At 46.3% G+C, this 25766-nt stretch overlaps 1 protein-coding gene across 2 annotated transcripts in view; it reads right to left on the minus strand.

Moving 5' to 3' along the window:
- The window catches only part of B4GALNT2 (beta-1,4-N-acetyl-galactosaminyltransferase 2), a 37997-nt gene extending 28222 nt beyond the window's left edge, over positions 1-9775 (minus strand). Inside the window, exon 1 of one of the 2 annotated variants that reach the window (XM_028520655.2) lies at positions 9586-9775. In XM_028520655.2, coding sequence (XP_028376456.1) covers positions 9586-9599 — 14 coding nt within the window. In that variant the 5' untranslated portion in view covers positions 9600-9775. The remainder of the gene's footprint in view (positions 1-9585) is intronic. The other variant, XM_028520654.2, reaches the window with a different exon arrangement.
- Between the last annotated feature and the right edge of the window lie 15991 nt (positions 9776-25766).

Consider the following 25766-nt stretch of genomic DNA (forward strand, 5'->3'; position numbering starts at 1 on the left):
AAATAGGATGAAAGAAGAGATCTAATTCAAATTAACAATGCAAAGGGACAGAATAATAAGCAGCAGAAACTTAAGAAGAAACATGTGGGACCTTTGTGGCAGACAGACTTGTTAAGGTCACGTCCATGAGCCCCATATCCTGACCCTATTTGGACACTTAGCACAAGACTGTTGCTGTTCAGCATTAAAATGTGCTTCTCATTAGTATCATGGGCCTCTCCTGAACTCATGCACTCTTAAGTTAGGTCTCCTTTAAACCCATGCCAGAATCTTATTAACATAAGATTAACATAAGAAATTTAGTACTGGTGGGTATGGCTCAGCAGATTGAGCACTGGCCTGTGAACCAAATGGTCACTGGTTCGATTCCCAGTCAGGGCACATGCCTGGGTTGCAGGCCAGGTCCCCAGTAGGGGGTGCTTAAGAGGCGACCACACACTGATGTTTCTCTCCCTCTCTTTCTCTCTCCCTTCCCTCTCTCTAAAACTAAATAAATAAAATCTTTTAAAAAAGAAAAAGAAATTTAGAGAGATTAAGTACCAAAATACCCAGCCCAATACTTGTGTACTTTTAGTATCATATAGAATTAAAGCCCAGGAATGACGAACACACTAGGTCTTCCGTGGTTGCTCCCTTCAGTCATTTCAAACACAGAAAGAAGGGCCTTATGGTTATCCGTCTGCGTGTTTTATGTGAAATCCCCATGTTTGTACCAGTATAATTAGATTGATGCAAGCATTCATTTGTGTTGGATTTTAACCAAGTCTTACAGTGATTATTTTTGTCTTTCTAGAAATCTCACTTTGTGCTGTTATAGAAAACCTCCATTTTGAAAATCTGTTTTACAAAAGAAAAAAGAAAATCTACATTTACAGAAGCACCTGTCCTTAAAGACTTCAGACAAAAAAAAAAACTTTACAGTTAATTGAATGTTTGCATGTGGAGTATAACTGAACAGGAAGGGCCTCGGAAAGAATGAGAGAGACTATTAATATTCTAAATTAAAATGCTGCCTTTGTCTTGTGCAAAGCATGTAGAATACACCCTTTAGTACATAATTTTAGAAGGTAGTGATGCTTTGTTACTGCAGCTAAAACAAGATTTAATCATGAAATTTTTTAACATCTCGTAATGTTTTTATACCTTGGAAGTTGCTTACCACTATTATTTTTTAAAGATATTTTTATTTGTTTTTAGAGAGAAGGGAGGGAGAAAAAGAGGGAGAGAAACATCGATTTGCGAGGAAACATCAGCCGGTTGCCCTCAGTACCCGCCCCGACCGGGGACCGAACCCGCAACCCAGGCATGTGTCCTGATCTGGCATCAAACCTCGACCTTCCGGTTTGTGGACGACACTCAATCAACTGAGCCACACTGGCTAGGACTTACTGCTATTATTTTTGTTTAAAGTGTGATTATTTTCCCTTTCTTCCCAATTTCTCTTTTTAAAAATGTGAGCTTCTGGTAATCAATTGAACAGACATTAATATATGCCTTTTGAGCTGTGTAGTGTAATGTTTGGATACTTGCTCATTTGTTTTATTATGTAATTGATAAGATGTGATGTATATTGATATTAGTTCAATCATATATTTATGCTGAGAATGTGTGGTTATAGTTCTTTGGGAGAAATAATGTCTCCATTGTGCATGCATCCCGTTGTTCAACCCTAGTGTGAGAGCTTAAACATGTAAAAAAAATAATGAAATACATTTTTAAAAAGATTTTATTTATATACTTTTAGAGAAGGGGGAGGGAGGAGAAAGAGAGGGAGAGAAACACTGATGTGATATGCAAGAGATACATTGATCAGTTGCCTCTCACATGCCCCCAACTAGGGACCTGGCCCGTAGCTCAGGCCTGTGCCCTGATGGGGAATCAAACTGGCAACTTTTTGGTTCATGGGCCGGCGCTCAATCCACCAGCCAGGGCTAAACATAACTTTGAGGTAGCACTTAATGCCTATTAATCACCAAAAGTGATGGGGAACAAAAATGATATATACACACTGTTTTTAGATATTAGGAATTTTTGGTTGCAAGTAATAGAAACCCATTCAAATTATACATATATATATATATAAAATGACTATGAATTGTTTCAGTGTTTCATAGTGGACTAAGAGTACAAATAACATCACCTTTCTTTATTTTCCTTACACTAAATTAAAATTGGCTGTACTCCACCCTTACTGTGATTGGTGGAAGTTCCAAAAACAGTCTTACCAACTTCCACCTGGAGCCTCAGGGGCAAAAGGGACTTCAGCCTCCTATAATAGCGGGCCATGCAATTCAGATCAACTTTCCCACTGATGACAACGAGAAAAGCTGGACCAAAAAAAAAATCTGCTTGAAGAGACCAGATGGTTGCCTACATAGTGAATTACTTACACAGGATTCAAGGGATAACAGAGGTTAGGGATGGAGACTACTTTTCCCCTGGATGTGTTTGCTGCTTCCTGGGAGGGCAGGTCATAGGCCGAGCATGCTTTTCTCAGCCTCCTGGGGCGAGAGGAATAAATATTAGAGTTCAAGATCCATCACGGGTGGAGGAGGGGTGGGGGTTTCTGGTGAATCCCCTTTGACTTACATGAAAACACCAATGGGCTGCAGTGCCCTGGAGAGGGGTGAGTCAGAATCGGATCAGCACTCCCAGGCTAGGCGACTAAGCTTCTTTGAAATGAGAAGTGAAGTGAATGGAATTCATCATCCTTGAGGTAAACTGAGGCAATCCTACACAGCCAGTGCTTCTGGAGCCTAGCAGTCCCAAACATAAGTCATCTCTGGGGTAACTTGTCCTATATTTCAGATTATTTCCACAAACTATTTTGTAAAGACCATGTTTTTAAGGAACATGTGGAGATAGGATGACATTTTTTTCATATGAGGAATCTTTTTTAATTGATTTTTTTTGAGAGAGAGATTAACTTGTTGTTCCACTTATATATGCAAGCCCTGATTGATTCTTGTACGTGCCCTGACCAGAGACGGAACCTGCAACCTTGGTGCATTGGGAAGACTCTCCAACCAGCTGAGCTACCCAGCCAGGATGTAACATTTTTTTAAATGAGAAAATTAACACAATAAAAATGCAGGGCGTCCAATATTGGAATTATCAGATACCTGTCGTAAAATAAGCATGCTTACTCCCCCCAAAAACTGTAAGTTAATGATTGAAAATGTTAACCCAGTATTGAAGAACATAAAAATAACCAGACAGAAGTTTTAGAAACAAAAATAACAGTTATGGAAACTTAGTGAATGAATTCAATAGATTTAATTAGATAAGATTGGAAGGCAGGTCAGAAGAAAACAGCCAAAATTAAAGATAGAGAAACCAAAGATTTTAAATTATTGGGAAGTAAAGACACAGAGGATGGTGAGTACTGAGGTATCAGAAGAGATGACAATGGGGCAGAGTAATATTTGAAGGAAAAAAAATGGTTGAAAACTCTCAAAACTAATGAAAGACTTGAATCTATGTTTTCAAGAAGCTCTGTAAGCCACAAGGAGGGAAATTAAAAAACAAACAAACAAACGAAAAACAAATACCAATATAGTAAAAATGCTGAAAATTAAAGACAAAGAGTTGATCTTAAAAGCAACCAGAGAAGAAAAGAGAATTCTCTTCAAAACAGAATTCTAGCTAATTTTCCAATAGAATATATGAGAAGCCAGGGACATTGAAATATCTTTTATACCAGCAAAAATAGATATACAAGAATGAAGGTGCAATAGAAACATTTTCAGGCTTCTGAAAATGTTTCAGAAAGCCTGGTGACAAATTCCCTCCAACAACATTGGAGGGAATTTGTCACCAGCATATCTGCACTAATGTAACAACTAAAAGGAAATTATCCCAGATGACAGGTCATAACAAGAAATAAAAAATGTGAATAAGTGGGTAAAGTTGGATAACCAGTAACTGCATAAAACAATAGCCCTGGCTGGTGTGGCTCAGTGGATTGAGTGCCAGCCTATGAACCGAAAGGTCACCAGTTTGATTCCTGGTCGGGGCACATGCCTGGGTTGTGGGCCAGGTCCCCAGCTGGGAGCATGTGAGAGGCAACCAATTGATGTTTCTTCTTCTCTTTCTCCTTCCCTTTCCTCTAAAACTTAATTTTAAAAAAACCAATAATACTGTTTGTTTGGTTTAATACAATAGAATAAAAAATAGTAAAATAGTGACATGTCAGGAAAGGCAATAAATAAACTAAAAGTGTCCTAAGGTCTTTGCATTGTTTAGGAGGAGGATTAAAAATACCACGTAAATTTATATTTCGATAGGCCAAGAGTATGTTATAATCTATAATGTAATGACTATGGAAATAGTACAAATAGTGAATAACTTTCAAGCTAATAGACAGGAAAATGGAATAATAAAAAATAATCAATATCAAAAAGTGCAAGAAATGTAAGAAAGAAGAACATAGATTCAGTAGAACAAACAGAAAGCACTCAAAGAAATGTTACACTGAAATAATCAATCACATAATGTATCAACAATTACATAAACATAAATTGATTAAATGCTCCAGTTAGAACACAAAGCTAGTCAGACTGAAGGAAAACTAGAAGCCCAGTTATATGTGGTTTGCAAGAGAAATAGCTAAAACACAAAGGATATAGAAACCCTGAGAGTAAAAAAAAAAAGATAACTACACCAATTGTAACCAAGATAAAGTTGCTATCTCTATACTAATGAAGTACACTTTTAAGACAAAAATCCAAAGCCATAGATAAAGAGGACTACTTCAAAGAGAAAGTATTCAGTTCAGAACAAGATTCTTATTCTTAACATAGCCTCAAAATATATGAAGCAAAATATTGATAGAATTACGATAAGAAATAGACAAATCCGCAATCAAGGTGAAAGATTTTAACCCACTATTCTTCCTAATAGATCAAGCAAACAAAAAATCAGTAAGAATTTGAACCAAGCCATCAGCAAACTTGACATAAATGAACGTATGTAGAACACTGCACTTAAGGACTATAAAATAGACAATCTTTTCAAATGCATACAGAACACTTATAATAATTGAACAAATTCTGAATCATAAAACAAGTGTCCAAAGTTTCACAGAACTTAAATAATGTGAGGTATATTTTCTGCCCCCCATGCAATTAAGTGAGCAGTGAAATCCCTGTTCTCCAAAATTCAGAAATCTCCTTCTAAATAACTGTGGGTCAGAGAATAAATCACACTGGAAATTAGACCATAGTTTGACCTAAGTGGTAATGAAAACACCACATATCAAAACCTCTGGGCAGCAGCTAAGACACAGTACTTAGAAATAACGCTGTCACACAACCTCTGTACCTCCTCAGTTACCTGCTGGTCTTAACCCTGTGCTTTGTCAGCCATTTCCTTAAAAATGCACCGAGCTTTCATAAAACTGGCATTTTAGCATCATATCATATCCTCTCTCAGTTTCTTTGTCCCGGTCCAGCTCCACTCTCTGCCCACCTTCATCAGCCATTGCGGACCAGGACTGTCCACAGGCTGCAATGAGCGGCAGGAAGAGGCGGTTCCCGTGAGTAAGGAGCCGCAGTGGAGAACCCTCCTGAACGCATCGCGATGACGCAGTGACGTCCCTTTGGCTGAGACGGGGGACTGCGTGGCACACAGATGCTGACGGTGGGAGTGTGGGGACACTATCTCCAGTCCTGGCTTGAGTGTAAAAATGTATACACTAAGTATGCACTGAAAAGGATCACTTTACCTTTGTATCAGAAAAATGTTTTAGAGACAGTATTATAAAGCATCAGTGCTCTACAGAGTGGTTTTAATCAGAGGCGGCACGTACTAGATGGAATTCTAAAACACAGCTAACGTCAGCAGTGGTCCCACGCAAATGACTCCTGGGGACTTTTTAACGCAGGGATGTCCAACCTGTGGCCAGCGCCCCACATGCGGCCCAGGATGGCTATGAATGCAGCCCAACTCAAAATCGTCAATTTACTTAAAACCTTCTTTTTGCTTATCACTTTTTGTTAGTGTTTGTGTGTTTAATGTGTGGCCCCAGACAACTCTTCTCCTTCCAGTGTGGCCCAGAGACGCCAAAAGGTTGGACGCCCCTGCGGCAGTTTGTATAATATGGAAACACGTGTATGTGAGGCACAGCCTGCTCCTGTAGGAGATTCACCCAAGTGGGGTATTTTACAGCATGCATGCAATATAAACATGTATTAGAGATATGTATACATTTTGCAAAAATCCGATTTCATTTAGTAAAAATGTACTGAGCACTCGCTATGTGCCAGACAATGGTCTAGAACACAAAGATAAATCAGGAGTAGACCTCGCTCTCAAGGAGTTCATGTGGGTAAGCGACGTACAGACTTATTCCCTCACTCCTTCTTGGCAAGGGTGTATGGTTTCCAAGACCCAGGAGGGGTTAGACCATTCCTTTATGGTTTTAGCAACCACATTGCTTCCAAAGTTATCATTTGGCCTGGGTTAGGTGGTAACTTATAATTGGGCTTTACCTAGTTTTTTTTCAATAAGCTCTCAGCTAAAAAAAAAAAAAAAGTATCCAAACCCTGCAACTCATTGAAATAATGAAATTATTGCTCAAGGTTTCTTCTATTTTGACAGCAGAAAATGTCACTTGTTCTCTTTGGACATATAACAGCAAAGATCACTGCGGAAATCAGGTCATAGGAGACATTGTGGCTTTTGTGTTGGTGGCACACTCTCTCCCAGACAATGGGCTCCGGGAGGTCAGCTGCCCGGCTGTGAGCTGCGGGCGCAGGGCCAGGCAGAGAGCGGACGCCTGCAGCCAGTAGGACCCCGCGTGAACTGAAGTGTATCCATCGGCCCCAGCCAAGCCTCCGACTCATTTTAGCTATTTTTCATTAATGTATATTATTATACTATCTGGTAGGTTTATGATTATTATTCTTTTTTAAAAACTCTTGGCCCTGGCTGGCGTAGCTCAGTGGATTGAGCATGGGCTGGGAACCAAAGTGTCCCAGGTTCGATTCCCAGCCAGGGTACATTCCTGGGTTGCAGGCCATGACCCCCAGCAACCGCACATTGATGTTTCTCTCTCTCTCTCTCTCTCTCTCTCTCTCTCTATCTCCCTCCCTTCCCTCTCTAAAAAGTAAATAAATAAAATATTAAAAAAAAAAAAAACTCTTCACCTGAGGATACATTTATTGATTTTTTTAGAGAGGGAGAGGAAGTGGGAGGGAGGAACATCAATCAGTTGCCTCCTGCACACCCGGCGGACTGGGGACCAAACCCGAAACCTTTTGGTATGCAGGTGGACGACACTCCAACCAACTGAGCCACGCCAGCAAGGGCTGGTTATTATTCTTAATGACTGAATAAATAAATAGTTTCCGATGTTCTCAGTTTTAATGGGAATAGATACAACCCACATAAGCAAAAGCGCTTTGGGGACCTCAATCATTTCTAAAGAGTATAAAAATCTAAGTTCTAAGCAATTGCTGCAGTTACTGTTAAGTTTCAATAGCATGTATGAACTTCAGATTAGCATATTTTATTACTTATGCTTTAAAACAGTATAAACTGCCAAGTATAATATTTTGTTTGGTATATGAGGATTTTAACTCATACTTGAAGTATTTTACCCAACAACCTGAGTATCTTTTTTTTAAGATTTTATGTATTTATTTTCAGAGAGGGAAGGGAGGGAGAAAGAGAGAGAGAGAAACATCAATGTGCGGTTGCTGGGGGTCATAGCCTGCAACCCAGGCATATACCCGGACTGGGAATCGAACCTGCGACATTTTGGTTCGCAGCCCGCACTCAATCCACTGAGCCAAGCCAGGGCACAACCTGAGTATCTTTAGAAAATGTAGCTTACTTTTAATTGTCTTAGAATGAAATAAGAAAGAAAATAATCATTAGTACTGATTATGAGAGAAAATAATTCTGTAGGGGAGAGAGGTTAAAAGGAAGCAGCGGATGATGGCAACCATGCGGCAGCTGCCACTCCCCCAGAAGGTTGGGGCAGCTGTGTCCCTGGCACCCAGGACAATAGTGAGCACATCGTAGTGTTAGCAAATATTCATTGAATAAAATATTATGAGTAACACGTCCCACACAATAAAAAAAAAACATTGGCTTTAGCCTCAAATACAGCTGAATTCCAATCTGCTCCCTCCAGTGCATTCCATGGGGAACTCCCTCAATTTCCACAGCTGTAGGGTGGACATAGTTAAGAGTACTTTCTCTTCAAATGGCGCTGCTGTGAGCACTGCTGGAAAAATCAAGAACAGGCCCTACACAGAGCTTATTGCAAAGCACTGCATCATTTCCCCGGGACAGGGTAGAGTGTATGGGGACACCTCATCCTCTGCACACTGTGTACTTTTTTTAATGCTTATGAGCCATGTTCTCATGAACACGTTCTTGCATTTTCACAAGCTGACTTCCTTGTCATTGTCAAATGATCGGAAAAGTCAACTGACTTCTGAAAGATACAAAGAAAAGAAACCTTGGAGATAAAGAGGGACAAATGTGTCTCCGACCCTTTGTAGCTTATGAACATTAAGGTAGGATCCCAAGTCTACCTTTTCCCCGTGATTATGCTGTCTCCTCTTAGACAAGATCAGATATATCCATCTCAAAAGCAGACATTTTTTAAATGGAAAAAAGAAAATTTAGAAGCAAAGTTTCCAAGAAGTTTCTTCAGAGGCCCTGTAAAGCAACCTTAAGATCGTAGAGATAACAGCGAGTAAAACCCAGACTTTTGTGTAAGGTGCTAACTGTCCGACTGCGCAGGGAAAGCCAAACTGGACAAGCACTAACGTGCTTTAAACGTATTGGCACTCGCTTCTAGCATGGCGCAAGGATTCCTAGGGTGGCCATGCAGTGAGGCATGTGTGATGGGTGGGGTGATGGCGGGGAAGGAAACGGGAGGAAAGAAAGCCTTCGCCAGGGACCTTGGGTGGGTGCGAGGGCTGCTTCCCTTGCCCCCTCCCCGTCTCATCCTGTGCACGAAGTAGAACAGACCTCGCTTAAATGCTCCTGAAACATCATCTCACCATGTTTCCACTAGGTGACTTCCTCGCCGGTAAGAAAAGATTGCTCTACAAAGAAGAGAGAAACCTTGGGAATACAAAGGCACAAGCTGTATTTCTGATCCGTCTAAGTAGTTCATAAACATTCAGGTAGACAAACCTCCAAGTCTCCTTTCTCCCATTAATTATTATGCAACTCCTTGGAGGCTCTTTGGAGCCCCTGGATGCGCGTGGACCTAAAGGTCGACTTCCCAAAACCCTGCCTGTTAGGGTATTGTCTGGAGCCACGACTGAAGGAAAGAGGACCGGAGCCTCCTGGTTCCAACGAGAGGCAACCTCCACCTCCCTGTCGAATTTTTAAACTGGGAAACCAGTGGGCCCTGGGGGCACAGCAACGGCGCCCGGAGGCGCCGTGCCCTTCCCGCTGCCCCCACCTACGCGGGGGTGGGGCACGGGTCGGACTGAATTTGGAGACCAACTATCGCCTCCCCCGCCCTGGCATCAGCAGACCCCACATCTGGCCACTTTCCGATGGCTGCGGGCTGGCCAGGTTTGACCTCCCACTTCTCTGTGCCCTGGGGACACTCACCCGTGCAAGGTCATTCTGAATCAGGCCGCCTCGGACCAGCACAACCGGACAGAGCAGGGTGAGCTGGCGAGCCGGTGGAACAGAGCCCCGCAGCCACCCCGCAGACTGTCGGGTCCCAGCAACAACGCCGGCAAATTTTCTGGGAGCAGGGCAGGTGGGGGAGGTGTGCGAGTTTGGGTCGGTCCCCAAGTCCCACGTCACAAACACCCCACCACCCCGCCCACCTCCTGGTTCTGTCGGTGAGCCCAGCGTGGTGCCAGCCAGTCTGTCCAAACATCTGTACCGTCTGGGGACGACCAGACCTCACAGCGAACAGCCCTGGAGAGCTGGGGAAGGGTGCGATGAAGACCACAGCCCCTGTGCATGAAACTAGGTACCGGCTCGGCGCTAAACGCGTTATTTAGGTTGAGCCATTTATTCGTTTACAACAGCCCTAGGAGGCGCATACCGCTCTTCGCCCCACTCTTAGGACAGGGAAACTGAGGCAAAGTGGGGGCAATCAGCTAGCAAGTGGAGCTGGGATTCCAACGGCGTCTGGGTGACTTGGAAGCCCGCGCGGCTAGCGGAGCAGTTTCTGTCCGTCGGTCGGGGAGCCCCCAGAGCCCGCCCGGTTCCCCAGCACCGGAGGTCCGAGTCAGTACTAGGGGGCCTCTCTGCTGAGGAGCGCAGGGATTCAGCGGTTTACCCAATCCTCTGAAAGGTCGGGGACCCGGATGGGCGGGCCAGGAACGCGGTCACGTGCCCCCTAGCGGACCCCGAGCCTCCGTTTCCCTTCTCCCTCCTCTGTCCCGAGCAAGTCTAAGCACCGCGCGCCCGGCGGCGGCAGCCCCGCTCCTGCGCTGTTCGCCAGACCTCCCAGCTTCCAGCGGCTTCTCGTCGGCGGGTAATCGGAACTCTCTCTCCACCTTAAAAGAACAATAAAATCCCTGTGCCCACCTCTAGTCCCCTTACCACCACGGCCCCTTCCTTTCCTTACCGGCTAAGCTGTGTTGACGGCCCACGAGCTTCTTCGCCTCACCTTGTTCCTTCCTCCACCACACCCCCCACACCCACCCCTTACTTGGGTTCACCAGGTTCGGCGGTTGCGCTGCCTGCACACTTCACTTCACCCCTGACTCCACGGAAATTGTGCTGGCAAAGGGCGCCGGGGAGGGAAGCTGGAGTGGGTTGAACGCATTAACAGGCCCGCGCAGCCACTTAATGCCTTTGTGCCCGGAAGAGTCTGGGGAATTTCTGATGAAATTGGCATTTACAGGAACCTTTTCACAAGCCAGGTGCGGTGTTGGGTGCTCTCCTGTGGCTCCTCTCAGGTGGGATTGTCTTGTAGTTTATCCTGACCCAGCCTAAGTCGCAAACGTGACGTATTTTTAAAGTGGACAAAACAATGGCATGCAAAAATAACCGGCGTTTCTCTGTGTATACCGTAGGTACTTAATTAGACCCTGCTTTGTCCCCAAAAGAATTTTAGACAGAGACACATCACATACAAGGTGGTGTAAATAAGTGAGAGAAATGAATCGAACCGAACAGGTCAGGAAAGTGACCAGAAAGAGATGCCCCGAGGACCTGGGGCGTTCCAGATTCACCCTGCGCCTCTGGGCAGCCCGCGGAACAGAGAAACCTGCGGGCGGTGCTCGGGAGGGTGGTGGGTGGGGGTGGGGGGCGGTGCGGGCGCTGCTGCTCTGGAAGAGCAGCTGCAGATAACTGGGTTCTAGAAACAGCTCTAAGAGGGAGGTTATGCTTCCCTGGACAGCACTAATCAGCAACGGATTGTACTTAACCATGTCCATGTAAACAATGACCCCAGTGCTTACCAAGGGTTTCCGTGTACATTATCCCCCTTAATTCAACCCTCCGGGTGACACTGCGAGCCGCTTCACAGCGTGAAGACCCAGGGTAGGAAGGTTTTCACGACTTGTTCAAACTTTTGTGGCCGGCGCCGGAGCTAGGACTCGCACCTGGGAGTTGTGTCCTTCAGGCCCGTGGGTGCTGGCCCCACGGTGCACCTGCCTCCCCAGCTCTCTCCAAATGGGAGAACACTGGTGACTAGGAGGTGGGCATGAGGTTAACTTGACCTTGTCTTCTGCTTACGGAAGAATGGTAACCTGTGGGTTCAGGTCCGGGGTGAATTCCCTGTGATTGTGAGTTCCTCTCCCTGCCCTGAGAGTGACTGGCAGGAAGGGAAAGTTGGCAAAGCGGGGATCCGCTAACACCGGTTCTCCACCCACGGCCATTCTATGGTCCTTGGGAGTCAAGATGCAGAGCCAAGCCAATCAGAGCCCTCGGTGACAGAGAAGAAATGACCTTTCAAGGCTACCTGGAGCCCCGAGAGAGGCCAGGCCTGCGCACAGACTCCCCAGGTGCTGTCTGGGGTCAGCCCACAGGTAATTTCTCCCAGTGGCTGACCTCATACTTTTTCATTATGGCTGGTTACCGTTTTACCACTAGAACCAGACCTCCACTTCTCCCTGGGGCAAATGGGCTACTGACCCATTTCTGGCTGTCACATGGACAAATCTGTCAGTTCTTCTGTAATGTGAATCTCCACTGCGCTGGATGAGCCCAGCCACGCTCAGCTGGCACCGGTGTCGCTGAGCCGAAAGAAAAATTAACTTTATCCTTAACAATCAGGCTCTTGTCTACTTGTGCCTTGTGGGAGAAGCTCCTGGTGGCCCACAGGGAACTCAGCTGCATCACCTGAACATATCTGAGCTTCGTAATCCGGTCAGATTAAAACCGTGCTCGCAGCCAAGAGGAGGAACACTTAGGGAAGAAAGAAGCCAAACGATTTCTAACACTGGACCCAAGTGCTGGTGCGTGGTGGCAACACCTGGGAGCCAAAGGAATGCAAGCATGTCCTGTTCACTTTTAATACTCAGCCGAGGGTATGCTTATTGATTTTAGAGAGAAAGGCGGGGAGAAAGAGATAGAGAAACATCAATGTGAGAGAGAAACACCGATTGGTCGCCTCCCGTATGCGCTACTACCGGGGATCGAACCCAAAACCTGTTTGGTGTACGAGATGCTCCAACCAACTGAGCCACCTGGCCAGGGCTGTTCTATACACTTTAAAAAAAAAGATTTTATTTATTTATTTGTAGAGAGGGAAGGGAGGGAGAAAGAGAGCGAGAGGGAGAAACATCAATGTGCAGTTGCTGGGGGCCGTGGCCTGCAACCCAGGCATGTGCGCTGACTGGGAATCGAACCCTCGATGCTTTGGTTCACAGCCCACACTCAATTCACTGAGCCACGCCAGCCAGGACTCTATACTGTATGGCTGTTCTGTAACTACCAATTTGTACTTCTTAATCCCTTTACCTTTTTCACCATCCCCCCAATCTCTTCCCATCTGGCAACTGTCAAAATGTTCTCTGTATCTTGGAGTTTCAGTTCTGCTTGTTGTTTTGTTCTGTTTCTTCAATTCCACGTATAAGTGGAATCACATGGCACATGTCTGTCCCCGAGTCATTTCACAGCACAGTACGCTCTCGGCGGTGCACCTGTGTGGCTGGGTGGCAAGACTGCATTCTTTTTTCCCAGCCGAGTCACATTCCGTTGTTTGTATGCACCCCTTCTTCACCCACTCATCTGCTGACGGACCCTTAGGTTCCATGTCTTGGCTGCTGTAAATGCTGCCGCAGTGAACATATGGACATGTATGTCTTTTCAAGTTAGTGTTTTGGGTTTCTTCAGATAAATACCCAGAAGTGGAATCGCTCGTCCTTTTTTGTCTCTTGTGATAACCTTTGTTTCAAAATCTATTTTGTCTGGTATGAGTATGGCTGCCCCAGTTTTTTTGTTTGTTTGTTTCCATCTTTATGAAACATCTTCCTCCATCCCTCCACCTTCGGTCTGTGTGTATCTTTCAATCTGAGGGGAGCCTCTAGGACAAAGCAGGTGTAAGGGTCTTGTTTCATTGTCCATTCATTCACCACAAGTCCTTGACCTGGAACACTTAATCTATCTGCACGTAAAGTCATTGTAATTGTTAATAGATATGTACTTACTACTATTTTATTATTTGTATTTTTAATCTTTTTTTTCCTTCTTAAAGAAGCACCTTTAAGATTTCTAGTAATACCGGTTTGGTGATGATAAAATCTTTTAGCTTTTTCTTGTCTGGGAAGCTCTCTCTGTGCTTTGATCCTAAACGATAGCTTTGCTGGGTAGAGTGACCTTGGCTGTAGGTCCTGGCTTTTCATCCCTTGAAATATTTTTGTGCCAATCCCTTCTGGCCTGCAAAATTTCTGTTGGGAAATCAGCTGATGGTCTTAGGGAGCTTCCTTGTAGGTAACTAACTGCATTTCTCCTGGCAGGTGGCAGGTGTAATAAACCAGGGAACTTACACAAAGAGGCTTGCCTTGGGTAGCTACGAAATGAGTAGATCTTTGCACCATCCCCAGAATCTTCAAGTTTACATAGAGGCCTTAACTGTGGTCAGTCATGTGTACTGTCTAGATGGTCGCAACATCTTCCTTTTGGCTGTGTCCTCGGAACGGCTGTGTGAGAGCAGTGGGGTGGAAGATGATACATCCCAAGGACAGGATGGGGTGGGGAGCCCAGGTCCAGCCCAAGAGTCAACAAGCAGTTCTCTGATTACGGCTTGCAACACCTGGCTTACCAGAAACTCAAGGAAAAAGGAAGTGGTGCCATTTGCTCAAGGGTAAGAACTAAGCTAGCGGGTGCTGAGCTGCGCTGTCCAGGGAAGAAGGTCCTCAGCTGGCTGGGTTAGGGTCTCAGAGCCCTGAGGGCTGTTCAGGCTCTCACATGCTGTTCCTTCTCCAAGAGAGACTCTTCCACACCCACATGTTGCTTTTGTCTGGCTTTTATGCCTCTGCTTAAATGTCACTTCCTCCAAACGGCCCCTTTTAGACCAGGCCAGACCCCTCTTTGGGTGTCCCAATACTTTCTGGGTACGGTGCTGGTCAGAGTTTGCAATTGTGTAGGAGGGGGAATTGTGTGTGTTTGCTGCCTGCTCCCCGTGCTTCCTGAAAAGCTGTACCACTTTGGCCTTGCCCTTGCTCTCCATCGTATCTCTGGCATAGGGGCTGGCTCCTAGTTGGTATTCAAAAACTCTCTGCTAGAGAAAGGGGTGGATGAATGTTATTATACTGTCCAGTGCTCAGAACAATCTCAAGCCTTTGGTGTTGCATTTATCTCGCCCTCGTGGGAGGAAGAGACCTGAGAGAGGCCACAGGAGGCTTGGAGCCAGGTCTGTTGGATCCAAAGCCCTCCACCTCCCCTGTACCAGGCAGCATAGCATGCGGCCTAGGTGGAGGGGAGGTTCCGGGCTGGTGAGTATGGGAGAGACGCAAAAGAGAGAGAAAGCCGGGGAGGACCAGGGCCAGGTCTGGAACAATGAAGCAAGGACAGAAGTCAAGGGTGCCACCCTGCTGGCGTCAGCCTGACCCTGGCAGTCAAGAAGTGTGTCCTGGATGTGGATGGAGGCAAAAGGAGCACAACATGAGAGGCTGAACATTTCTTCTTAAAGAACTGTCTTCTGAATCGTCGAGATGCCTTCAAGAAGCAGCATAGTGTACTGGCTAAAAGATGGACTCTAGAGCCCGACTTTGCTTCTGCCCCCTGCCTGCTGTGTGGACCGCAGATAAGTTATTTACTGCCCTGTGCTCAGTTATAAGAATGCAGATGGTAACAGCACCTATCGTGTGGGGTTGTTTTAAGAATTAAGTGAATTAATACACATAAAGTGTACTCAGGTGCTTCAAACACAAAATCTTATTAGGAAATAAGTTAAGTGTTAGCAATATGTAAGGGCAGCTCCTACGCATTGAAAAGTTGCTGTGTGATTACCAAGGTTTAAGTTAGTATTAAATTTACTGAGTCACAAATGTCAGCTCTATCTATATTCAATATGCACCCTTATGTTCACAGAAGTGTCATTTACAGTAACCAAGCTCTGCAAGCTGCCTACGTGCCCATCAGTAGATGAGTGGAGAAAAAAACTGTGGTACACTTACACCGTGGAATACGATGCAGCAGTGAAAAAGAAGGAACTCAGCCCTGGCTGGTGTAGCTCAGTGGATTGAGCGAGGGCTGTGAACCAAAGCATTGCAGGTTCAATTCCCAATCAGGGCACATGCCTGGGTTGCAGGCCGCGGCCCCCAGCAACCGCACATTGATGTTTCTCTCTCTCTCTCTCTCTTTCTCCCTCCCTTCCCTCTCTAAAAAATAAATAAATAAATAAAATCTTAAAAAAAAAAGAAGGAACTCTTACTGTTTGTAACAGCATGGATGGACCTAGAGAGTATTATGCTAAGTGAAATAAGGCTGTCCGTGAAAGACAAATACCACATGATCTTACTTACATGTGGAATCTAGTGAATAAAATAAACAGAAGTGCAAACAGAAGCAGAGGCACAGATGCATGGCACAGACTTACGGCTGTCGGGGCAGCGGAGGGAACTGGACGAAAGAAGGCGAAGGGATTAGCAAAAGAACACACGTGGGACCCTTGGACGAGGGACTTGGTGTGGGGAATTGCCTGAGGCGGGGCTAGAGGTGGGCCGAGGTGGAAAAGGCGGGGACAACCGCAATAACATAAACAGGGAACAGATGTCATTTGTGAGGGAATGAATGATTGGTTCCAACACTTCACTCTCTGGTATTACAGTCACGCGTCACATTTCTCGTGGCCTCAGGCTGGGCTCTGCCCCGCAGACTTGGGCTCAGCCAGAACATTTGCTTTAGCTAAAAGGATGTTACAAGAGGCTGAAATATGTTTGTGTGAGTCGGCTTTTTTTTTCCTCTGAGTTCCAGGGATCTGCCTTTTGAAGAACATGCCCAGGGAGCTGCTGTGCCCGTCAGCCTTGGCTCAGAATAAAACCCAGGAAGCAGATCCAAACCAAACCCACCACCTGGGGTCGAACCCAGCTCCCCGGCGCTCTCTGGCAGAATCGCCCGGCCACACCACAGTCGGTCTCGGGGCGTGAGAGCTTGAGAATAAGTGTTTCCCGTAAGCAGTGTTGGGGCGCTTTGTTACCTGGCACTATTGTGGCAAAAGTCAACTAAGGCTTTTATTTCTATTCATGATAAGGACTATTATTTCTATTAATCGTTAAACCAGTACATTTTAAAGATTGTATTTACTTATTTTTAGAAAGGGGGCAGGGAGGGAGAAAAAGAGAGGAATATTGATGCCTGAGAGAAGCGTCGACCAATTGCCTCTTGCATGCGCCCCAACTAGGGACTGGCCTGCAACCCGGGCGTGTGCCCTGACCAGGAAGTGAACTGGTGACCTTTGGCTTAGGGGACGATGCTCATCCAAGTGAGCCACGCAGTCAGGGTAAACCAGTAAGTTTTAATCCTAAATTCCAGGAAACTTTGATTAATATTTTATTAAAGATTTTACTTTTTAAAAAAAGATTTTTAAAATTTATTTTTAGAGAGAGAAGGGAGGGAGATAGAGAGAGAAACATCAATGTGTGGTTGCTGGGGGTCATGGCCTGCAACCCAGGCATGTACCCTGACTGGGAATCGAACCTGTGACACTTTGGTTCGCAGCCCGCGCTCAATCCACTGAGCTACACCAGCCAGGGCAAAGATTTTACTTATTTTTTTTATAGAGAGGGGAAGGAAAGGAGAAAGAAAGAGGAGAAACATCAATGTGCAAGAGAAAGATCAGTTGCCTCTTGTGCGCCCCAACTGGGGTCCTGGCCTAGTGACCCAGGCATGTGCCCTCACCGGGCACTGAAACGGAGACTTTTCACCTGGTGGGACGATGCCCAACCCCCTGAGCCACATCAGTCAGGGTTGATTAATGTTTAAACTTCTTTAAATAATCATATGCATCAGGAAATGTCAACTTCAAGGGCAAAAATATGTGGCTCCTTCAAAAGGGTTTGACTGAATGGAGTTCAAACAAGGGACTGTTTACAGAGCTATGGGTCGGTTAAGGAGACCAGTGCAGCAGTCCTCAACACTTTTTGTACCTGGGACCGTCTTTTCCCCACAGATGGCAGAGGGGAAGGGTGGGGGTGGACAGGGGAGGCGGAGACCAGGCAAACTTCCCTCGCAGCCCGGTTCCTCACGGGCCATATGCCCACTGATAAGGGTCCGCGGCAGGAGGGGGGGTGGTGGACAGTGCTGGGGACCCCTGCCTGACACCACAGAGTTTGACTGGGTATCTGTTGCCAGTGCGCTGAGGTCCCAGGCCTGGGAGCAGCAGAAGAACCGAGCAGAGGTGGTGAGCTGGAGCAGAGCTTTGCCGTAGTCTTTGGATTGAAGCACAGGACAAGCTTCTGATATACTTGCAAGCCAGGGGTCAGCAGCCCCATTATTCGGGGTTGTATATACCTGGCCTTCGCTTGTACACACATCCTCAGGACCCCTAAGCTCCCTGTAACTGTCGGGAACTTAACAAGAAAGTCCTGGAGCCCAGCCAAGCCGTCCACATGCTAAGCGGCAGGAAGGAGTTATACTGAATATCTCTTAGGAATTGAGATCTTCTGCAAGAAACAGACAGTCGAAAGCACGGCTTGAACACATTGGAAGTTTTATTTATATGGTATAACAAGAAACCCAGAGGAAGGTAGTCTATATAGAGTTGGGATGGCAGCTCTACCACACAGGAGCCCAGATTCCTCCAGCTCTGCACTCTGCTACTCCTAGGGCGAAGCTTCCTCCTGATGCCTACAGAAGGACCGCTAAGGTGGAGGGCTGCTCCGCATTCCGGGAGGGAGGGAGGGAGGGAGGGAGGACCAAGCACAAACAACCGAGTCTCCCAGTTGAGTCTGCCCCTTCTTAATAAGCCACTGACTTCTACTACCATCTCATTGGCCAGAATTGTATCATATGACCATCCTAGCTTTACAATAGGCTGGAAATGTGGTGGGGGTTTTTTTTTTTCTTCTTCTTCTCTTTTTCCAGCTGAACTGATCGACAGCCTGAATAAATCTGAGGTTCTACCAAGAAGAAAGAAAGAAAGAGAATGGATATTGGAAGGCACCCCATAGTCCCTGTCACACCCAGAAAAGACACTGCCACTTGGGCTTTGGGACACATTTAATGCCTAAGGGGAAGAGTTAGCACTAATTCCCCTAATGGGAAACGTCTCCTTTAAGCCTGAGGCAGGGCTTGAATTTGTTGAACCTCCCCCTTTTTTCTTTAGGTATCACAGACTGAGCTTGCATTGTGGGAAGTCCCAGCTGACTGACTAATGTAAAACTGATGCAGAACAAGTGGATCTTGTATAACTTAAAAAAAGGTAACTATAAAATATACCACAATCCAGGATAATAACAAGGATTGCACAAGAAGAAACGCCCAGAGAGAGACTCTCCCAAAGGGAAACTCATAAATAAAAGTTATAAAGTATATAAGGAAACCCAACACCATGAGAAATAGTTAGCAAGTGCAACAATTGCGACATAGAAATAATAATCCAGCCCTGGCTGGCGTAGCTCAGTGGATTGAGTGCGGGCTGCGAACCAAAGTGTCGCAGGTGCGATTCCCAGGCAGGGTACATGCCTGGGTTGCAGGCCATGACCCCCAGCAACCCCACATTGCTGTTTCTCTCTCTCTCTCTATCTCCCTCCCTTCCCTCTCTAAAAATAAATAAATAAAATCTTTAAAAAAAAAGAAAAAAGAAATAATAATGCAATTTTGAATAAACTTTAAAATGAGTGCATTTGCATTTTTCAAAGGAAATAAAGATAACATTGAGTCCTTAAAGACAGAATATGATGGAGAAAACAACAGGCAGATTTGAAAAAGATTCAAATAGAAGGTTTATGAATAGAAAAAAATCATTAAAATGAAAACCAGTGGACAGTTACAAATAATTTAGACGTAGCTGAAAGGAGATTCCCTAAACTGGAAAACAGATCTAGAGAAAATCTCCAGAATGCCACAGAGAGAATTAAAGAACTTGGAAAAAAAGAAAAATAGATGAAGAGACATGAAAGTTCAGTGAGAAGGTCCAAAATACATCTAATGAGAGTTCTATCTGAAAAGGATAACAAAAAAAGAGGGTCACAATATTGAGTCAATGACTTAAAGGTTCTTGGAATCGAAGAAAGGAGTGTGCATCCTCAGTTTTAAAAGCACACGAGTTCTGAGCAGGATAAATAAAAACAAATCAGCATATGGTGGTCAAACTGCAGAATATCAAGGATTAAAATTAAAGATGGAAAACTACCAGAAAAAGATGAATATTAACAGATTTCTAACAAGGAAATGATATTCAGACTAGCGGCGCTCTGTTTATTAGCAACAGACATCAGAAGACATTGTAATTGCATCTTGAAGACCCATGGAGACCCAAGTAGTGCTGAAGGAAAATAGTTGTCACCTTAGAGTCTTACACACAACTTGAAGACTGAGGTGAAACAGACATTTAAAAGGGGTTTTTCAACACCCAGATCCCCTCTGAAATATCCACTAAAGGATCTACTGGAGTGAAGGAAAATAAACCCAGGAGGAAGTCAGTGGAATACAAAGAGAAAGAGTAAGATTAGAAATCAATAAAACAAAATAGTATCTCTAAATAATTACTAATTATAAATAATGGCTCATTTGTTTGTATCTAAAAACCTAAATCTAAAATATGTAAATATTTGTAAATTTAAATATTAGAAACCAGCATAAGATATGGAGAGGAAGAGAAAAAGTTTGGAATAATTAATATGTGTGTGTGTGTATACATGTAAAAGATTCTTGTCTTGCTCAGAAGGTTAGATCTTTGACAAATCATCATCATTAGATTTTGATGGAAAAAATATAAAGGTAAGTACGGCTGTTAGCTTCTGCCCTCTGATGTTTATGTCCTCATGACTGCTGTTTCTCACCTGGGTAATCCTTAGAAATGACCTATGGGCAGTTCTGGTTTTTACGCTGATCAAACACCATCAAACGGGAACACGGTGAAAACCCCCAGGGGCGGAGGAGTGGGTGCAGGTATAGTAGCTCTGGCTGGAGGCCACTGGCCTGAGGGTGTACAGACTCCGAGAGCGGAGCTGTCCGAGTTACGCCATGGCCTTGAGAAAGGCAGTGCCTGCCCCCACCTGTGGTAGTAACTCCTAGCTAGTCCACGTGTCCCCAGGGGGTCAGAATCAGGGCAGCACCCTGCAAGTGACAGGCTTAAAAATCAAAACAAAACAAGAGGCCAACCAACTTGGAGAGACACTTCTCTACCACCCTCCACTCCTTCCAAACCTCCAGGAGGCAGTTTCAGCTCCTAATTCTGTGAAGCCGTGACTGTCCATTTTGGTGAGAACATTCCTTCTTGCGCACTAGGACCTTCAGAGCCCCAAATTCGTGGGGGCTGGGAAGCAAACATTATTCCAGCAGGCACTTGGGGGTATGGGCCAGGGGGCTACTCTCTCCTTCACTCTGTGGTTCTCACGCCAGGCATCTAGGCCAAGGGGACGAAGATGGCATATAGCGGCCACCCGTTTGGGGCATATGCCCTCTAGACTCAGGCAATAAGGTCCCCGGACGTGGGCTTTGCACTTCAGAGGCCCTGCTCTGTGTCTCCTGTGGGGACGCCCTGCTGGGACGAGGACTCTGGGCTGAGGAGATACACCAACCCGGAGCCCACAGGCCCCCAGGCAGCTCTCTGGGTGCCCAGGACGCTGGAAACCCCTGCCCACTTGCAGAGTTTGCCCAGGCCTCTCACCTAGACTTGTGCCACTGCCATCAGCATACACCCCCCCTCCCCCATACCCCGCTCCCAGCTCACAGAGTGGCCAAGGGTTGGCTATTTGCAAAGCGTGTGAACAGAGCTCGGGACGTGCTGCTTCGGGTGACTATACAAATTTATGGGAAAATGTTGCGTTCAATATCCACGAGGAATGAGCATCAGAGACTTTCAGGGGTTCAAAGGCGTTATTTTATTGGCCAAGGTTAACCTGCGCAGGGGCGAACTCTCAAAGTGTCCAGCGACACAGTGCCCACAAGGAGCTGCAAATGAGAGCCGTGCGAGCACTTACAACTACGTTCTTATATAGGGGAGGGCAAGCAAGCGTTATACAGAAGCAGACGTGGCAGTTAGCAATTCGCTTACAAAAACCGCGCGCGGGAATTTCAAACCAAGCATTCTTGCATAAGGCGGGAAGACAGGCTGTTTGTTCATTAACCTAGTAATCTCCTGGCTCTAGCTAGCTAGTTTTCTATTTCTCATTAAAAACTACAAAGCACTGCTTATCTAGCCTACCCAGGGGAGAGCGTCTGCTAGACACTGCTTAGGCACTGTGTCTCCCTTATCATTTCCTTTTAGCTCCAATGTGATTCTTGTCTATTAGAGGAAATTTAGTTCTTAATTTCCTTATTCCCAACAGAAAACAAAGTCAGCGATTGGGAAGGGAAGGGGCCAGGCCAAAGGCAACTACTGCTTGGTGTGCACTCCAGAGACCCGAAAACTGCATTTAAATCTAGCTTTCCCATTTGCTCTGAAACTAGGCAGGCAGAACACGTTGTATTCGACTGTTAACCTGACTTCTAACTTCACACTGTTTAGACCTCTCCTTGTATTCCTGCCTCAGCCTCACAAATGTCAGGGGTGGGCTCGTGTCCTGTGTGCGGTACGGAGCACAGAAACCCACAGGCGCGGGCATGGCCCCCCAGCCACTGTGTGACTGAGCCCCCGGCAGACCCTTCTGCTGTTCTGACGAGACTTTGCTTCTGCGGTGGGGCCACCTGTGAAGGCCAGGAATTCTGTGAGCTTGAGACCGTTGTCATACTTGCTTCACCATAACATGTGGGGGACACCGTGGTGATGGACGAAGCATTCTCCAAGGCCACGGCAGGGGAGGCTGGCAGGAGCGCTGAGGCCAGGGCAGGCGGCGTACCCCTGAATAGAGCACGCCACCCGGCTAAACCCAGATTAGAAGGGTAAAACACAGAACCTCTGTCTTGTGGGGAGGGCTGACCGTCACCACGCAAACAAAGCTGGGTGTATACAACCATGGGAGGGATTTGTGGCCAATGCTGCAATCCATCACGTAGTTTTAGGACACGTATTAAATCAAGGGAGTGGCTACGACACTCTTATTGAAAGACTTCTGGGGAGATTAGGGCGGTGCCTGCGGGCCCGTGCAGCCACACCAAACTGTGTCACAGGGGTGTCCAGCCCTTTTGGCATCTCTGCGCCACACTGCAAGAAGAAGAGTTGTCTTGGGCCGCCCATTAAATACATTGTGACACATAATCACAAAAAAAATCTCATAATGTTGTAACTAAATTTACGATTTTGTGTTGGGCCGAGTCCACAGCTGCGCCCTGGGTAGAACCACAGAAACCTGATATACCTGTTACTGAGGATCTGATATTAAGTCTAGAAAAAAAAAAAGCATGAACTAATTATGGATATGACTTTGGCCCATGAAGTTATCTGAAATCAAGTACCCAGAAAATACTCCATTGTGAGAGAACCATGTTGACCAAGGGCCCCAGCCTGGCTGGAAAAAAGACGAGAGCTGTGGAAGGACCGCCCTGCCCCAGCCCCCTGCAGACAGGAAGGAGGCTGACGAAGCTTCCCCGCCGACACAGAGGGCGTATTGCCCATGCTGTCTCCCAAAGTGACCCAGGAGGATGAGAAAAGGACCCTGGGAATAATGGGGTAGATCGAACAACAGGGACACTCACACGGTAAATATTCCACTGAGAATATCACGTTGCCAAGTTCAATGGTCCTTTCTCTATATTCATGCTGTTTGTCATCTTAGGTGCTTTTATCCCCCTTATTCCTTCCTTACCTGAGGATATGTTTATTGATTTTAAAGTGACAGGAAGGGAAAGAGAGGAACGTCCATGTGAAAGAGAAGCGCTGACTGGTTGCCTCTTGTACGCACCCCAACTGGGGATTGAACCTGCAACCTAGGTATGTGCCCTGACCAGGGATCGAACCTGCAACCTTTTGGTGTATGGGACAACACTCCAAGCGACTGAACCACCCCACCAGGGCTTAGGAGCTTTTAATGCAGTCGACTGCTTCCTCTTCCTAGGAACCCATTCATTCTTCGTTTGACTCCTCCCCTTCCATGCCCTTCAGGCTCCCTCCGACACCCCTGGCAGCTGCTTTCCGGTCTCATTAACTTTCTGCTCAAGCTCAAAATGTTAGGGTTCTTCAGGGTCATTCCTTCCTGAGACTCCTTTCTCCAACTATATAGTATTTCTAGAAAATCCATCCAGACCATGGCATTAAACACCATCTCCACGCCAGTGGCTGTCCATGTCTCCACCACTCCCCTCCACTTCAGACCTGCTGCAGCACCGCAATGCAGTCCTGACACTAACCACCCAGCGTTCGCACAGACTCCACAGGTTTAAGGGCGCAGTCGCCAAAAACCACCCTCCCTTCACATGCCACACTCAGGGGTATACAGACCACCCGTGCGTCTCACCGACGGGCTGCAAGTTCAGGGCTCACCGTGCCACACTCAGATTCGATGATTTGCTAGAATGACTTGCAGGCCTTGGGATACTCGACACTCGCTATCACAGTTTTATTAGAAAGGATACAAATCAGGACCAGCCAAATGGAGAGACACACGGGGGAAGGTCTGGGAAGGTCGTCAACATAGAGCTTCTGTGTCTTCTCCCCTGGGGACCAGGACACCACCCTCTGGGCGTATCAATGTGTTCACCAGCCAGGAAGCTCAACAAGCTTTGGGTATCCAGAATTTTCACCAAGGTCTTTATCACGTAGGTATGTTTGACTGAGTGTCATGAATCCTGTGGTTGAACTCAATTGCCCGCCCCACTGGCATCCCCGGAGGCTGGGCTGATACAGCCTGGCTCAAAGCACTGACCTCCAATCACCTCGTTGGTCTTTGCCACTAGCGCAGCTCCCCGCCAGCCCCCCCCCACCCCCCCCAACCCCCCCACCCCCACCCCCGCTCCGGGTCTGAGTCATCTCCTGTTAACTGAGGAGTGGTCCAGGGCCCCTGAATAACAAAGACAATCCCATTACTTGGGAAGTTCCAAGGATTTAGAGGTTATTTGCTCCCAAGAACTAGGGCAAAGACCAGTCAAATTCCCATCGTACAACATTGCATATCCAATGGTTTACATGACACAGCAAGTCCCCTATTTGACACTTTGGTGTCTAATGGGCATCTCAAGCTTAACATGTCAGAAAACAAAACTGAATTTTCCCCAAACCTAATCACCCTCCAGTCTTCCTGAATACAGTAAATGCAGCTGACTTCCAACAAGTTTCTCTCTCTCTCTCTCTCAAAGATTTTATTTATTTACTTTTAGAGAGAGGAAAAGGGAGGGAGAGAGAGGGGGAGATAAATAGCAATGTGTGAGAGATACACGATCAGTTGCCTCTCACACGCCTCGACCAGGGACCTGGCCCACAACCCAGGCACGTGCCTTGACTGGGAATTGAACTGGTGACCCTTTGGTTCATAAGCTGGTGCTCAATCCACCGAGCCACACCAGCCAGGGTCCAAGAAGTTTCTAAAGCCAAAAATCTGGGAATCACCCTTGATGCCCTTCTATTTATTTATTCATTTATTTATTTATTTATTTTCAGAGAGATGGGAAGGGAGAGAGAAAGAGAGGGAGAGAAACATTAGTTGGTTGCCTCTCAAACGCCCCCAACTGGGGACCTGGTCCACAGCGCAGCTGTGTGCCACACAGAAATCAAACCCGCAGCCTTCCAGTTAGTTCTCAGGCCGGCGTTCAATCCACTGAGCCACACCAGCCAGGGCCCTTGGTGCCTTTCTCTCCCCATTCCCTGTATTTAATCGATCAGCAAGTCCCAATTCATATTACAGATCTGTTTCTGTTCACTTCTTTTTATTGCCACAGCTACTACTACCCTTGCCAAAATCACCACCATTTGTCAGCTTTCTTGATGACAAAAGTTTCCTTACCAACGAGCTGTTCTTCACATCCCAGGGCGGACCAGGCAATGGCAACTCCCTGCTGAAACACCAGGATCTCCCCACGGACTTAGAACACACGGAAGACTTCTTACCTCGGCCACGTGACCTGCTCTCCGGCTGTTTCTCAGACTTTGTTTCCCCACCTTCCTCACTAGCCCCAGCCACACAGGCCGCGTCTAATTCCCTCAAACACAATGTGCTCCGTTCCCTACTCGGCCTTGTACCAGCTGTTTCCCTGTCTAGAACATTATTCTCCCAGGTCACGTGGCTGTCCCTTCCTTGTCACTCAGGCCTCAATCTAATGTCACCTTCCAGAAAGCGGGGGTA

This window comes from Phyllostomus discolor, chromosome 8 (genome assembly GCF_004126475.2).
Source record: "Phyllostomus discolor isolate MPI-MPIP mPhyDis1 chromosome 8, mPhyDis1.pri.v3, whole genome shotgun sequence".
NCBI lineage: Eukaryota > Metazoa > Chordata > Mammalia > Chiroptera > Phyllostomidae > Phyllostomus > Phyllostomus discolor.